The 16,295-nt window shown below is 39.2% G+C and overlaps 3 protein-coding genes across 13 annotated transcripts in view; 2 read left to right on the forward strand and 1 right to left on the reverse strand.

The window, feature by feature from the left end:
- Positions 1 to 2,907: 2,907 nt before the first annotated feature.
- Positions 2,908 to 13,333, reverse strand: tex9 (testis expressed 9). Of its 10 annotated transcripts, none has more exons than XR_006757520.1 (14): positions 13,155 to 13,333; positions 12,712 to 12,836; positions 12,519 to 12,582; positions 12,329 to 12,402; positions 12,181 to 12,226; positions 11,836 to 11,909; positions 11,492 to 11,658; positions 11,143 to 11,225; positions 10,879 to 11,052; positions 8,604 to 8,738; positions 8,284 to 8,418; positions 8,091 to 8,184; positions 6,644 to 6,726; positions 2,908 to 6,433 (listed from the first exon to the last, which is right to left on the reverse strand). XR_006757520.1 is itself a non-coding variant. In XM_014126937.2 (13 exons), exons 1-12 carry the CDS (start codon positions 13,176 to 13,178, stop codon positions 8,107 to 8,109), a joined length of 1,179 nt encoding a protein of 392 aa, XP_013982412.1. In that variant the 5' UTR covers positions 13,179 to 13,333; the 3' UTR covers positions 2,908 to 4,330; positions 8,091 to 8,106. The 10 variants fall into 10 exon arrangements, 5 of the variants coding, with proteins under 5 accessions (XP_013982412.1, XP_013982411.1, XP_013982410.1 ...); XR_006757521.1 differs by having other exon boundaries at positions 6,604 to 6,726; XR_006757519.1 differs by having other exon boundaries at positions 6,644 to 8,184; positions 13,155 to 13,332.
- Positions 3,074 to 7,643, forward strand: LOC106562254 (meiosis-specific nuclear structural protein 1). The gene is given in 14 exon segments (XM_014127019.2): positions 3,074 to 3,079; positions 4,839 to 5,003; positions 5,118 to 5,242; positions 5,766 to 5,845; positions 5,848 to 5,864; positions 5,972 to 6,177; positions 6,179 to 6,190; positions 6,288 to 6,335; positions 6,337 to 6,431; positions 6,434 to 6,501; positions 6,639 to 6,746; positions 6,832 to 7,077; positions 7,250 to 7,375; positions 7,533 to 7,643. Coding segments are annotated over 14 exon segments (1,413 nt in total).
- Positions 13,334 to 14,848: 1,515 nt separating the features above from the next.
- LOC106562212 (DNA-binding protein RFX7) overlaps positions 14,849 to 16,295 on the forward strand; it is a 42,516-nt gene continuing 41,069 nt past the window's right edge. The window contains exon 1 of one of the 2 annotated variants that reach the window (XM_014126926.2): positions 14,849 to 15,330. In XM_014126926.2, the coding sequence (XP_013982401.2) occupies positions 15,197 to 15,330 (134 nt within the window). In that variant the 5' untranslated portion in view covers positions 14,849 to 15,196. The remainder of the gene's footprint in view (positions 15,331 to 16,295) is intronic. The other variant, XM_014126924.2, reaches the window with a different exon arrangement.

Consider the following 16,295-nt stretch of genomic DNA (forward strand, 5'->3'; position numbering starts at 1 on the left):
CTTGGCACTGAAATGTCTTCACCTTTGCTATGAATGTGATCATTGTGCCATCTTGTGTTAGTTTGGTGCATTTTCAGCTGAGGGGGAGGTTGAGGATGCAAAAAGCTTGAGGGAGAAGGGTGACATGAGTTCATGCGTAAACAAGCTAGAGATGGATATAATTTTTTTGACAGGTGACAGCAAAGGTGTCGCTCTTGGCCAGCATGCGCAGATAATACATACAGAATTATCCCAAGCAGTGAAGCTAGACTGTTTTCTTGCATCCTTAAAATAGACATTACTTCCCCATTCTTGTCTAATTATTCTGTTTATTATATCCTGTGTGTAACATCAATTCACCAGAATTGCCTGATAGTTTGTCTTGTGATCAATGGATTGTACTGTACCAGTATTAGAGGACATGACAGTGCAGAAAGGGTACACCACTACAGTAGTAGTAGTAAACTAAAACCTAGATTTATCTGTTTCCTTTGGGGATCCTCCAGACTATGTCACTGTTCAATCTGTATTCACTTTCTTGAGGGAAATTTAACAAAAGAAACAAAACAATGAGAGCAGAGACTAAATTCTGTCAGATATTATTTCAGCATCTCCTTTACTGGCGGGGCACAGTAGGCCTAAATACAATACTCAGTTGTCACCTCAGGCTAAGTCGTTTTGAAGATTTACGGATGAGGTCTCAGAGGGAGGCACACTTCTGTCAAATTTCAGGGCACCTCGAGGAGCATTGCCACCTTGTGAAGTGAGAACACCTCACGTATGCACAGCCTCCACCCCCAGTCATTTCTATCTGTATTTGTTTGCAAGTGTTCCAAATGTCAGCTAATGATGCTCAATGGGAACAAGCTTTATAGAATGGCTGACAGTGTATGACACAGTGTATGACAGTTTCAACCAAGGAGCAAGAGACTTTGAAAAGTGAAACTCAAAGATTGTCTCCCTTTTGACTTCTATGCATATGCAAATCCTGTAAAACTCTCCAAGTCAATTCTGGATGTCGATGCCAGTACCACTGCATTTTTTTCATTGTTCCCCTCTAAACAGGGACTGATTTAGACCTGGCACACAAGGTGGGAGCAATTCATTATCAGAACAGAAAACCAGCAGGCTCCAGACCTCAGAGTAAGAGTTGAATAACCTTTCTGTAAAGGCAAGATAAAAAGAAAATGACAGGCTTCTGAGTTTGTTTATTTTGGTCCCTGCATCATTGTGGAAAGGATCAAAATGAAAAAAATTGCCTTTGGATCACCTGAAATCAAGTGATATAGCCCCATTTCTGAAATCAAGTGATATCATGGCCCCATAATCTTTCAGGCTTCAAGGAGATATACCTTCAGAAAGTATACCCCTTGACGTATTCCTCATTTGTTTTATTTTACAGCCTGAATTCAAAATTGATTAAAAAGAATATTCTCACCCATCTACACACAATACCCCATAATGACACTGAAAACATTTTTAGATTTTTTTGTAAATCTATTAAATGAAATACAGATATCTAATTCACACCCCTGAGTCAATACTTTGCAGAAGCACATTTGGCAGTGATTACAGCTGTCTTTCTGGGTAAGTCTCTAAGACCTTTCCTCACCTGGATTGTGCAACATTTGCCCATTTATTTTCTAAATTCTTCAAGCTCTGTCAAATTGGTTGTTGATCATTGCCAGACAACCAATTTCAGGTCTTACCATAGATTTACGTCAAAACTGTTTACTCGGCCACTCAGGAACATTCACTCCAGTGTAAATCTGGCTGTGTTTAATATTATTGTCCTGCTGAAAGGTGAATTAATCTTCCAGTGTCTGGTGGAAAGCAGACTGAAGCAGGTTTTCCTCTATGATTTTGTCCGTGCTTAAGCTCCATTCCATTTCTTTTTTTATCCTGAAAAACTCCCCAGTCCTTAACGATTACAAGCATACCCATATCATGATACAGCCACCGCTGTTCTTGAAAATATGGAGAGTGGTACTCAGTAAAGTGTTGTATTGAATTTGCCCGTAACATAACACTTTGCATTGAGAAGGAAAGTTAATTGCTTTACCACATTTTTTGTTGTATTACTTTAGTGCCTTGTTGCAAACAGGATGCATGTTTCTTTTCACACTGTCAATTAGGTTAGTATTGTGGAGTAACTACAATGTTGCTGATCCATCCTTAGTTTTCTCAGGGGCCTTGCTGATAATTGGATGTGTGTGGGGTACAGCGATAAGGTAGTGATTTAAAAAATCATGTTTAAACATTTATGGCAAACAGAGTGAGTCCATGCAATTTGACTTGTTAAGCATATTTTTACTCCTGAACTTATTTCGTCTTGCCATAACAAAGGGATTGAGTACTTATTGACTCAAGACATTTCAGCTTTTAATTTTTTATTAATTTAAATGTAACTTTTATATGTGTGTAGGCCAGTGACAAAAAAATCGAAATGTAATCTATTTTAAATTTAGGCTGTACAACTAAATTGAGTAATTCAAGGAGTGTGAATACTTTAAGGCATTGTAATATAATACTTTCAGACAGCTTTACTGACAATACTTCTGTCCCCAACATCGATCAAATTAGAACTTTTTTATATACCAGTAATCTGAAATTAAGTAATATCAGGCCCACCCTTAAGGACCTGCCAATTGGACAAATTATTTTAGAACTGTATTCAGTTAACTAGACCGGGGTAGTCCTATTATTGTCCTTAAAAAAATGTTTAACTACAAAATACATAGATATCCATTGTACAAACTATATTGTATTTAGATAGTTTGGAGGGGGTGTCATAGCATGGTAGAGAATTGGGACCTGTGTGTGGATGGGTAGGTGATATGTTGTCTGATGTTTGTGATTAACTATTGTGTCAATAACTTAACTGATTCTTCGCAGCACCTGTACCTTAGGGAAGACAGGAGGACGAAGCAGACTTTAACCAATTACATTCGAGTTTATTGTTAGGCACAAAAGGCACGATGTTACCAAGACGACTGGAAGCAAAACAAATGGAGCAAAGTGGCAGATGAAGATTATTACATTTTTGCCTGGTGAAACATACAAATCAACGAGAGGCTTGCAACAGCTCCACGCAATGATGGTAAATTACTTGGTTGTCGATTATGTTTTCCATGAAAATTATCTAGCTATTCGATGGTTAACGACGTTAGATAACTAGTTAATTTACCTAGCTAGCTCTGAGGTTCCCAAACTTCAAACTTGTTTGCGTCGGGGACCATTTTTGTGATAGCCCCCTCAGAATATCAGAACACAACTCCTACTTTACAGTGCGATATTTTTTTTAAAAACAGGATACAAGCAGTTTTACTATAACTGCAGCGCACAAGTCTCGGTCACTGGGAAATAACATTTAAGGCTCTTTTGGCATCAGATAAAATGTTGCCATTTTAAAGTAAATTTCCTGCAATTCTACACATTTTGCCTTGAGGCAGAGAGAATATTTCAGTTGTAAAGCTTAAATTACAATGCATTATGTTCAAAACAACATTTGAGGAATGCAAGAAGAATCCAGTTGAACAAATGTATCATTGATGGAGCACTGTGGATACTATATCCCTGTGCCTCCCAGGCACATGTGCATCTGGAAACTCTTAAGGATCTGACCCTTTTTTCAATTTTTGCCAAAAATGACATACCCAAATCTAACTGCCTGTAGCTCAGGACCTGAAGCAAGGATATGCATATTATTGATACCATTTCAAAAGTTAACACTTTGAAGTTTGTGGAAATCTGAAATTAATGTAGGAGAATACAACACATTCGATCTGGTAAAAGATAATACCAAAATAAAAACATACGCTGATGGAATTTTGATTTTGGCCACCAGATGGCAGCAGTGTGTGTGTGTGTGTGTGTGTCAAAGATTCAGATTGATCCAGTGGAGCATTGCGATACTGCACAGTATTTTGTTTCAAGTCTGCCCAAATGTGCCGAATTGGTCAATTGATACATTTCAAGTACATAACTATAGAGAACATACAAAAATATGGTAATACAAAATTTAAGTTTACACTCCCAGAAATGTCATACATGATGGATCATTAGCTTATACACTAACTTTCACACATCTAGATGGCCGGGCGGTGTGGGTGTAGAGCCAGAGACAGCAGGGGTTCAAACTTCAAACTGTAGAACCCAGTTCCTACATTTGAATATAAAAATGGATTTTATTAAACAAAACCATGCTACATTTTATCTCTGAGACCCTCAGGATGACAAATCAGAGCAAGATTGAATGCAAGTACATTATTTACCTTTCAGATGTGAATGTATCAAACCATTTGCCATGATAAGTTGTTGTGCACTCCTCAAATAGCATGGTATTTGTTCACTGTAAATTGGACAATGCAGTTAGATTAACAAGAATTTAAGCTTTCTGCCCATATAAGACATGTTTATGTCCTGGAAAGTTGTCTGTAACTTACGTCATGCTAATCACATTAGCGCACGTTAGCTCAACCGTCCCAGTATAGGGACAACGATCCCGTAGAGGATTAAGAACATCAATAGCGATTCAAGATATTACATTATATTGTATTGCACCTGCAACTTACACAGATCCCTTGTCTAAAATTGGTTGATTCTGTTGGTGCTAGTAATATTCATTAAAATGACCCCACTTTCAAAACCCCTGACCTAGCTGTTAGTGCTAAGTAAGCCAGAGTGGTACTCCAAAGTTTATTTACATTGTATTATTCCCACTGGTAGTAGCCAGTATGTATTTGCTTGATACATTGACCAAAATTAACTAATGCGGTCTTTCCTCAAGGCTTCAATGAGCCAGCGGCTCAACATGACGCACAGTCAGCAGCAGAGGGTGATCTTGGAATTGACGACAGAAGGTGCAACGAGAAGACCAGACAAAACGCATCACTAAGGACAGACAAATGCAAACCAATCTAATGAGTGAGGAGAGACTTGAAAATAAGCGATACCTACGCAAGGTGCAAGACGAGCTGCACGAAAGCCAAATTGAGGATGCTCTCTTAAGGTATGCATGCAAGGTATCACCTTCACACAGCATTCATGAAAAGCACCTGCTTAAAGGACAACTAGGCTCATCTGTGTCAGGAAAACAGGTCCTAAAAGTAATTGCTTGCTTCATCTGACTCTTACAGGCAGTGGAGGAGAGAATATACAAGGAAAAGCAACTGGAACAAGAGAGAATGGCACAAGAACTAACCCGCATCAGCTATGTAAAGCTTAGAGATGAAAAAATGAGGCAATATATAAAAGAGAACAGGTAAGTCCCAACATGAGGGGGTTGACATTAAGGGTTGCCCTCCTATTGCCTGGGTCAAGTGAACTGAGCAGTCACACCTGCTCTGAGGTTGCCCCATTGGGCAGGTCATTTAAAAATAAGAAGTGAAAATAACTGAACTGCAACAAATTCTAGTAGCCTAAAACTGAAAGCCAGTCAATTTATGTCAGTTGGGCAAGTTGAGCCTGCTCTGAGATAATATTTTTTTTTTACTGATACAACAAATTACAACAAATTCCAGTACTGATCTTTCTGATTCCTCCCCTATGTGTAGATGAAAGGCAGGGAATATATGGTACTGCAGCGTGTAAATAGCTAATTTACATTTTCGGGCAAGTGATCATAATCTTCGGTCAACCAAAAAATACTCCTGACTTGCCCGATGGGAAAGTGCCTTTCAGACTTTAATAAAAATCCAAGGGTTAGTGTATCAACAATAATCTGTCCATAGTTTTTGCAGGATAGATGTTTTATGTTGCTGTTAATGTTTCCTTTGTAATTTTAGTGTTGAACTCCATGAGTTGGAGAGGAAGCTCAAGTCTGCATACCTAAACCAGGAGAGGGCCGCACAGATTGCTGAAAAGGAGTCAGATATGAGACAGTGGTAAATTCATAAATGTCCTTTCCTGGGGTAGAAGGGACATCTGAGACTTGAACCAAAACACTTGTTGGTTGTGCTTTTTGTGAATACATATTTTTCTCTGACATTAGCGTCTGGAGGCTGATATTGCTCGTAAGATGAAGAGCGAGCATGAGCAGGCCTCTGTGGAGCAGGAGAAGCAAGACCATAAGCGCTACGAGGAGGTGGTGCAGTACCAGCTGGAGCAGCAGCTGAAGGAGAACGAGCACAAGAGACAGGAGGCTTATGAGGAGTTCCTCAAGGAGAAACTCATGGTTGACGAAATCATCAGGAAGTTCTGAGGATCAAATGTGAGTGGACAGTGGCAGTCTGTTTTCACAAGTTGTCTAAGTTTCCTGCTTGATCAAGTGATCAGTATATAATGAAATCAAATTACCTTATTTGCAGGGAGAGGCAGTTAAGACTGGAGAAGATAACAGCCACTCAAAGGTACATAGGAGTTCAAGAGCCAGCAGACTGAGTGGAGACTGATGGAGCAGGAGAAGATGTAGGCTGAGAACAGATGCATCCTGGAATTTGCCAGTTACCAGCAGCTAAGGAGAAGAGCAGAATGGAGAAAGTCAGAGAACGAGAGCAGGCAAAAGAACACCTTCACCAGATGGTAAGAGGGAGAAAAGTCACTTAATTTGCAAAACACTTGGCTATGTTCATATTTAAGAATATATTCTAGTCTTTTTTTGTGTACAAAGTGAGAAATTATTACAACAATATTGATGGCTGTTGAGGAATGTCTTCTAGCTCACTGAGAAGATTGAAATGGAGAGGCAGCAGCGTGACGAGATGGAGCGTGTTCATGAAGAGCTTTGTCAGGAGGAGCAAGTCGAGGCTGCAAGGCATAAACAAATCGTAAGCAAGCATATTCACATTTTATAATTTCCAAAATTTTCAAACCGCCTTCAGAGGATTCAACCCTTTTTAAACGGGTTAACAGGAAGATATGGAGAAGAGAATCAGACAGAGGCTGGAGTTGCAGCAGACCTGCCAAGAGAAAATAGCCTTCAAGGAAATGCGGAGGCAGGCTGAGAAGGTGAAGGAGGCCTTCAGGCAGATGATGATGGCTGAGGACGACCGCATAGAGCAGATGAATGCCCAGAAACATCGCATGAAGCAGCTTGAGCACAAGAGGGCTGTGGAGAAACTGCTGGAGGACAGGAGACAGCAGTACCTGGCTGACAAGGTACAGTATATTGCTCTTATCATGAACACCCTTGTGCACTCTTTATCAACATCAAAGTGGTGTTATTGTAACTGAAGCTTTTCTGTTTAACACTGTTTTGTCTGCCTCAGAGGTAGTCTGTAGGTACCTTAAGGAACATTTGTTGAATGTAAGTTTGATCTCTCTTCCCAAGGAACTTGAGGCTGAAGAAAGAGCAATGGAACAGGAGAGGGAGACATTGCGTCGACAGATCATTGAGGAGGAAAGGTAAAGACTTCTCAAACTCCATGCCACAAAACTACTGGTAAGGGAGGAGGTTGTCTTAGTTTTTAGTTCTACTGCAAGTGTTTTCTTTGTGTTTTTCTTTATAAACTCTGGCCATTGGCTGTCCAAAATCTTTTAAAAAAAACATTTGATGCAATGTTGCTCCAGCAAGATCACACTTTTGAAACTGACTGTTATTCTCTAATGTTAAGGGCATAATCTGGGAAGATGACCTTGAACACTTTGATGAGGACTTCAGAAGAAATTTCCAAAAGCGACAGGCCGACATCTTTGATGAAGAGGGCTGGAGAGATGATGAATAACCACTTTCTATACTACACCACTAGATGGCATTATTGGGTAGATGCTGTCTAGTGTTTCTTTTGATGTATCAAATGGTGGATTTCTTATGGCGATGGTGTACTCAAATGTATTAAGTTGCAATGACTAATTTGTATCCCACTAGCTGCATATCACAACACCATAAATCCTATCATGGCGGTGCAGCAATTTTCAGTTGAAGTCATTTGGTAATTTAAAAAAACACAATTTCCTTTATTAGGTGAAGATGCAACTCCGGTTTAAATTGATTTAACCCATTATTGTAATAAAATGTTACTTTTAAAATCCAACTTCATTACAAATATATTCTGTATAAATGAACAATGCATACATACTACATAACTTCCACACAATGTTAAAGGCCACATAATTAATGTTGTAGCTAACCATAAGAATACATTCAAGGCAAGCAAGATTGTATTACATACATTTTTCAGTATTGCTTTATGATTTCCCCCAGTCAAGAGCTTTCATGAATTCCTCTTCTGTAAATGACAACATCTTGGCAGCTTCAAAATGCATCTGCTCAAGCAAGAGGAAAAATATGTCAGTTTGATAAGGAGAAATATCAATAATGATACTGCCTTATAATAATTACTTGCATTTAATATGAGGACTTACTTTTTGCCTTTTCAGTATATCAATCAGTTTGAGCTGTTTTTTAAAACCCACTATCAGTTCAGCTTTTTGCTTTTCCAGCTTCTTGTTTTCAGCTTTTAATGTTTCTATTTTTTTATGCTCCTGGTCTGCTGTGTCCTTTTGGAAAGGATAGACATAAAACAAGTCTATTTAACCTGGGTAATGCAACAAGTGACAGAAGCCAAATTTGAATACCAAACTCTGAACTATACTAATAGCATGGTACTATCTAGCAATACAATTTACAGTGTAAATTATGATTGATGTGATCACTAAATGCACTGATAGGTGGTTTAATGTACCTTGCTCATCTGCTTGAGCTTGGTCAGTTGTGTCTTGGACCTCTCAACTTCCTCCAAGGCTCTGTTCAGTCTTAACTCTATGGCACTGTGATTGGTTGCTGCCTGTTTTTGTGCTCTCTTCAAACCCTCGATTTCCTTTGTTAAACACACAGAGGGGGACAAGCTAATTCAGTAAAAGCATTTTGTGTAATGTTTTTATAGCGCACCAACACACATTTTCAAAAGCACTGTAATGATAATGGTAATATTTGGTTAGATATCTACAAAAACTGACTGTCCTCACAGTTACTTATTAACTTTATATTTCAGAAATGAAACGCTAATAGTTCATTTAAACCGATAATTGTTGTGACTAAGCAATCGGAATCCATCAACCATTCATTCTTCTTTTCTTTGGGAGTGGACATACACGAAGTGTACAAAACATTTTGGAATGCCTGCTCTTTCCGTGACATAGACTGACCAGGTCCCTTGCTTTTTTTCAATCTTTACTAACGACATGCCACTGGCTTTGAGTAAGGCCAGTGTGTCTATGTATGCGGATGACTCAACACTATACACGTCAGCTACTACAACGACTGAAATGACTGCAACACTTAAAGAGCTGCAGTTAGTTTCAGAATGGGTAGCAAGGAATAAGCTTGTCCTAAATATTTCCAAAACTAAAAGCATTGTATTTGGGACAAATCATTAACTAAACCCTAAACCTCAACTACGTCCCATAATGAATAATGTGGAAATTGAGCAAGTTGAGGTGACTAAACTGCTTGGAGTAACCCTGGATTGTAAACTGTCATGGTCAAAACATATTGATACAACAGTAGCTAAGATGGGGGGGGGGTGTCTGTCCATAATAAAGCGTTGCTCTGCCTTCTTAACAACACTATCAACAAGGCAGGTCATACAGGCACTAGTTTTGTCGCGCATAGACTACTGTTCAGTAGTGTGGTCAGGTGCCACAAAAAGGGACTTGGGAATATTGCAGTTGGCTCAGAACAGGGCAGCACGGCTGGTCCTTAAAAGTACACGGAAAGCTAACATTAATGACATGCATGTCAATCTCTCATGGCTCAAAGTGGAAGAGAGATTGACTTCATCATTAGTTGTTTTTGTAAGAGGTGATGACAACCTCAATGTCCCTTATAAAATACTAGCACACAGCTCAGACACCCATGCCACCAGCGGTCTCTTCACTGTCCCCAAGTCCAGAACAGACTTTGGGAGGCGCACAGTACTACATAGAGCCATGACTACATGGAACTCAATTCCACATCAGGTAACTGATGCAAGCAGTAGAATCAGATTTAAAAAGCATGTAAAAATACACCTTATGGAACAACGGGGACTGTGAAGAGACACACAAAGGTACAGACACTTGCATACACACACATTGTGATATTGTTGTATTGAACATTTTGTGTTGTGGATATGTGGTGGTGTAGGGATGTTATATGATGTACTGTTTTATCTTTAGCTCATTCAGTACAAACATAGTACACTGTTTTATCTTTTGTTTTATATGTAATGTAGGTGCTTTGGTGTGTTTGGACCCCAGGAATAGTAGCTGCTGCCTTGGCAACAGCTAATGTGTATTCATAATAAATACAATACAAAAATACCAGGTGACTCCAGGTGAAATGGTCCACCAGCCAATGTATATCCAGCCACCTTGACACAACTGTGGGAAGCATTGGAATCAACATGGGCCAGCATCCCTGTAGAATGCTTTCGACACCTTGTAGAGTCCATGCCCTGACGAGTTGAGGCGATTCTGATGGCAAAAGGTGGTGCAACGCAATAATAAGGAAGGTGTTCCTAATGTTTTGTACACTCAGTGTGTGTCTCTGTGATCCCTCCCAGTGGGAAATATTATACAACCATGTTTTACTCCACCCCTAGTCAAGGCGAGGGCAATTTCGCTGGGGGATTTCTCTGAATTCCAAAGATATCTGTCACATGAGCGCCGCACTATCGCCAGCTGCAGGAGAGGTTCACCTTACAGGCTGATCATGTTAATGAGGACATGCCAGGCATTCCCCTGCTGAGGGGTTGATTTCATCCTTCATTAACAACCTTGTCTAAGCTGTATAACGTCCCCCTCCCCATTCAGCAATAAGACATTAACAGCTATCTCAACTGCTGTCTACACACGTCTAGGTTTCTCTCAGTCACTGTTCATGGACTTTCATGGTTACAATATGTGCTGTTTAATATTACCAAAATGACTAACTAGAAAGAGAATCAATGTAATAACGGTTTTATCCTTGACACCCACCTTCTGTAGAGCAGTTACTTGTTGCTGGAGCCCATCACCTTTTCTGTTTGACTCCTCCGCTAAAGCTCTGTGTTTCTCTATCTGGGTTTGCTGAATGTTTGCAGTCTTCTGTAGTCTAGCTCGATCCTCCTCCACCTCCTTTATGTTAGTGCTTAAACTACTGTTTGCATCATCCTAGAACAAATAAATGTTTTATACTTGTTTCAATGTTACATTTTACTCAAAAATATACCTAATTTCCATCTCTCATATTTCTATCATTACCTTTTTGTTGCACTCATATGATAGCCGGTTAAATTCTTCTTGCATTACACAAAGTTTTGCTTTGAGAAAACGGATTTGAGCATCTAAAACACAGCACACACAAAAATATTATACTATAGTTACATAAAGAATTACAAAATTTTTAGGATATGCGAGTTGATATCATTTTAAGGATATGCGAGAAGCTCAAACTAAGAAGGCTGAAACAATTGATATTCTGGAACTCTAATAAATAACGTATTTTTTTGTAATTAATTTTTTTGCAAAGATCCATTCTTGTGCTCCAGATGTGATATTGTGAATGTGTGAGAAAGCCACAGAAAGTGTAATAAATGAAATCAGAATTCACCTGATCCCATCTCATCCCCAACACTGGGCATGATGTCTTCCATAAGATTGTCATGAGTATCTCCGTCATCCAGCTTCCCCTCAATGTTACGTATTGTTTTAGCCAAGGAAAAATCCACAAAATCTTCAAGAACCGCAACATCCTCAACTGCAGCTGCCTTTGTTGTTCTGAAATAAAATAACAAATTAACAAAATACAACTCAAACAAAAAGTTGAAAAAGTCATATACATAAGAAACTGATATCCACAATGCTGGACACTCATTAAGCCATAACCTTTTACAATCTTCCAATGTTTCCAATAGATATTTGTGTGAACGTTTGTGATAAGCATAACATTCTTACTGTGCTTTTCTCTGGTTTCCAGGAGGTCTGTTTTGTGAATTGGATTTTGATGTGACCCTTTTCTTTGTCATTACCTGAGCGATGGAAATATGATTTAGGGAGAATTTCAATTGCATTTCCTTGATTCCTCACCTTCTTCTCAAGACCCATTGGATGAGAAGGTCAGAGGTTCCTCCCCTCTGACCTTCTCATCCAATGGGTTTTGAAAAGGCGGTGACGGGAGAGGACGGGAGGAATCAAGTAAATGAAATTGAGATTCCTCCCCAGTTTTACTAACTGATTGCATTACCTTTGCATCTCTGATATGTTACATTTTTACCTATCAAACTGAATTGAATACTGCACCTTAGTAGTGGGCTTCATAACTGAAGATTCCAGCATGTTCACATTCCTAAAGACAAATAGATTTGTATTATAGGCTGTTCTCATATATTCTTATCCAGTCTACTACACTGAAATGCTATACATTTAGAGCAATGCAATATTTTATTACTTGAAATCCTCCTCCTCGATGTCAACATCAAGGTGGAAAGAGATTGGCTTTGACAAGACTTCATTTTGGTCACTCTGAAAAAAAATAAAGAAAAAATAATGTTTAAATAAAACAAATATGTCTAAAAATGAATGTTTTATGTTGTTCTGAAGAGTGTCAATTGGTCAGGTAGCTATCTTAAACCACTTACCATAACCTGTTCTGCTTGCCTTACTAGTTCGGCTGTTTTTGCCTCCAGCTCTGCATTTATACGTCTGGAATGGGAGAAATATTATTTATTTTATTGCTATAGCCATCTGGTTACATCATCTCATATGATACAGTCTACATTGACTCAATAGATGTTTGGCAATGGGCACAGATGTTTGGGCAAGGAACCTTACTTGTATTCCTCCTCTTTAGCAAGTAGGTCTATCGTGGATGGTTTCTTTGAGGGGACAGAGGCTGGACGTCTCACAGATTTTCCTCCTTGAGACCTTTCTGCCTTGGATGACATGGATCTTTTGGTCTAAATAAACACATGTAGTAAGTTAGGTAGCTAATTACAAATATAGTAGTTGTTGGTTATTTTAGTCAACAGGCATATAACATTTCAAAGGAACAACGCTTTCGTTGAAAGTCAGGCTGCGTATAATATAGTTTTAGCTAGCATGCTAACTATCTAGCTAGCAGTTAGCTAATTTAGATCTTAAACAGCGATATAGCTAGGACACATAAAGGTGGCAATAGCTAGTTAGTTCTTGTATTTAACTTGTGAATGGGTTTGTTAACGTTTTTTAGCAGTATAATACTGTAGCTAGTTGTTTGAAACAATACATTGACTCACCTCATGGATTCTTCTTTCAGACATTTTGTTGTGCAGAATCTGGCGGTTGGCGTTGCTGTTGCATAGCAACAAGTCGTGGCTAAATGTTCTTCTCCGCTGTGCAACCAAATGCGGAGGAACACGCACTTCTGCTGTGTGAGTCGCTGTTTTCCACAATCTTGACTTTGATACATTTAGCAAAATGATGATGTTAGGGCCCATTGTGGACTAATGAACACATTCATTTGAGTTGTTTGCTAAACATAAAATGTGAAAAGCTGAAATGTGCAAATGTGTAGGGGGACAGCCTTTACTATGGCTAACATATTCGCTACATGTCTATACATGGAGCATAATGTCATTGACATATTTATGTGTTTACCATTGATTGTAAATAATTTCATTTGAATGAAATAGAAATGTCTAACTGTTATCTTACAAACTCATTGGATTATTGAAGACCACGTCCATAGTACTGCTCATTCATACATTTTTATAAAGCATTTTTACTGTGGGCATTTGAGCCAAATTTTGCCATTAGGCACACAGTACTTAGCTGCTCACCACCGCTGTGTAAACCCCCCCACACACGTTATTCTTCATTCGTGCACTCTGCGCCTGCGCCGCCGATGCTTGACAGCAGCAGCAGGAGTAGCAGCATCACATTACCGTTCTCCTAGCAGTAGGATATTATGCTGGCAGAACGATCGCGCATTATTTTCTTCAAAATAAGAGTTCCCCTGCAAAGACATGCTAAACTGTGAATATAGATTTTTTTACTGGTATGTTGAAAGCTATTCTTTTGGCTATATTTAAATAAATTGTGACACCTTACTCCACCCACTCCTTTCACTGCAACTCAATACATGGTGGGATACATATTGGCTTGTAGAGAGAACTTTTATACCTGTCTCAGGTTACAAAAAAAAAAGTACAAACAAATAACAAAAAAATAACAAACTAAAAAAAATGCATGAAAAGAAATGAAATGTATGCATTCACTACTGTAAGTCGCTCTGGATAAGAGCGTCTGCTAAATGACTAAAATGTAAATGTAGCTAAAGTGGGGTTGGAAATACTCAGTAGGGTGTAGTTTTGGAGGGGGACTGTGTCGCAAGGCCTGCTGCAGGCTTTTCACTCCGCTCCCCCAATGCAATATACTGTAATAGACTGTTCATGGGATATATATTCGCTTGTAGAGAGAGAACAAGGACAGGAAAATATATAATCAAAGCTACATTGTTCGCTAATACAGGACTAGTAAATGCCCAGTGCACTACTTTTGTGATTTTAAAATTGTAATGAAATATTATTCAGATTTTTCAGTGGGTGCTGCAGCACCTACTTCCTATGTATGTACAACACAGTCCCACTCCAAAACTAACCATATTTGGTTAATAGAGACACTACTGAGTATTTCCCATCCCACTTTAGCTGAGACAGATAGAAAAGTTCTCTCTACAAGCCAATATGTTTCCCATGTACAATATATTACAGTATATTGCTATGGAGGGGACGGAGTGAAAAGCCAGCAGTAGGCCGTGCGACACAGTCCCCCTCCAAAACTACACATATTTGGTTAGTAGAGGCAAACATTTTTTTTAAAGTAAACATCTTTTGAATGAGTTATCCACATTGCAAAGTTTTGAAATGCGGGCTTTTATTTAGAAGGTTTCTTCATTAACATACAAAGTGACGTCACTGTTCGTGCTGCTGGCAGAATACTAGTTAGCATCACAAACACTTCCACCACTAGTGTTTGCAAACGCACGGGTCGTCCCAAAAGGCTGCGACGGAATCCTGGTGAAAGCTTGCATTTTGGATTCCTCTGTACTATTTTTTTTTTTTTTTTTTTATATGTCTGTGCATGGTGTTCGAAATTAACTGTCTAACCATGTATTCCCGGCACCGTTTCTACCTTGGAACTGAGGCCACGTATATCGCAAAAGAGAACGGGTGGGTCCGTAATGTACAGTAGGAAAATAACTGCTTTCTCAACTCAAGGTCCAGGTTGAGGCCTGCATGTTAAAGATCCCTTTCCTCCCATCCTGAATCTCATTGTGATGACTGAGGATCAACAACAACATGATCAGCTCCCGAAGCTGGGCTCTGGAATAAGCACCTTACCATCCCTAGTTCCTGGACTGCAAGGGACTGAGGCCAGTGCGTTGCAGCTCAAAATAAAGAATTCCATCTGGTAAGAGGACCATTAGCTAGCATTGTGCTACTTTGATTGCTAGCTTAGTGAACATACATTAGTTGAGCCAGCTCCATATGGTTTGCCATTCTAGTGTGGCTACATCTAGCTAGCTAGCCCAGATATTTAATTAGCCAGCTCATTATTAACTTGCAGCTACTGAGTGTGTTGCCGCCTCCGCCCCATTTTCATAAACGTAAACATGTCAACCTTTGTGATTGGCGTTGACAATATGACACTTATTACAGTTTTTCGGATCTTTCCTCTTACCAAGAGCTAATATTGTTTACTATAAATTGTCGGACACATCTTCATGACATTAGCAGCAAGTTATCGCTGCCTTTTTCTGTGGTGGGCAGGTCTCGACTAAAACGGTAAAAATGTGTGAATATTAACAACCCGGGTGCTGCAAGAAACCTCGAGGTTGGTAACAAACATTAGCGAGCTGGGCCACTGAGGTGTATATATATATATGGGCTGGACTTGTGCAAGGTTTCCGTATCCTCATTAGTGCACGCACTCTAGCCAATTTGCGTAATTTCTGGAAAACAGAATAGTATGTAGGTAGTCCGCTTGCCCGCGTTATAACGAAGTTAGTTTATGGGAGAAAGTGCAGGCGTGCACAACTGGCTAACTGGGTTGAAAACCACAGTCATTGTTTTTTTGCATGTCTCGACATATATTTCAAGTCCATGGCGGTATAAATGGCTATGGTAATAATAGCACAGTCTGCCCTGCACCTTAGCATATCTTCATACATAATAATGACCTGCATGTTGTATCAATACAAACCTACAAAATATTATTCGGCTACATTCATCATTAATCTCTTCACATACCTGTAGGTTTGATTGTTGCACTCATTCCTGTCAGCTTCCAGAATTATATGCTCAATTTGCACACTGAATAATATGGTGATTTTACTTTTATGCACGTTTCACCTGTTGTCTTAACCTTTGGTTTCA

The sequence above is a fragment of the Salmo salar genome, chromosome ssa11, assembly GCF_905237065.1.
Source record: "Salmo salar chromosome ssa11, Ssal_v3.1, whole genome shotgun sequence".
Lineage (NCBI taxonomy): Eukaryota > Metazoa > Chordata > Actinopteri > Salmoniformes > Salmonidae > Salmo > Salmo salar.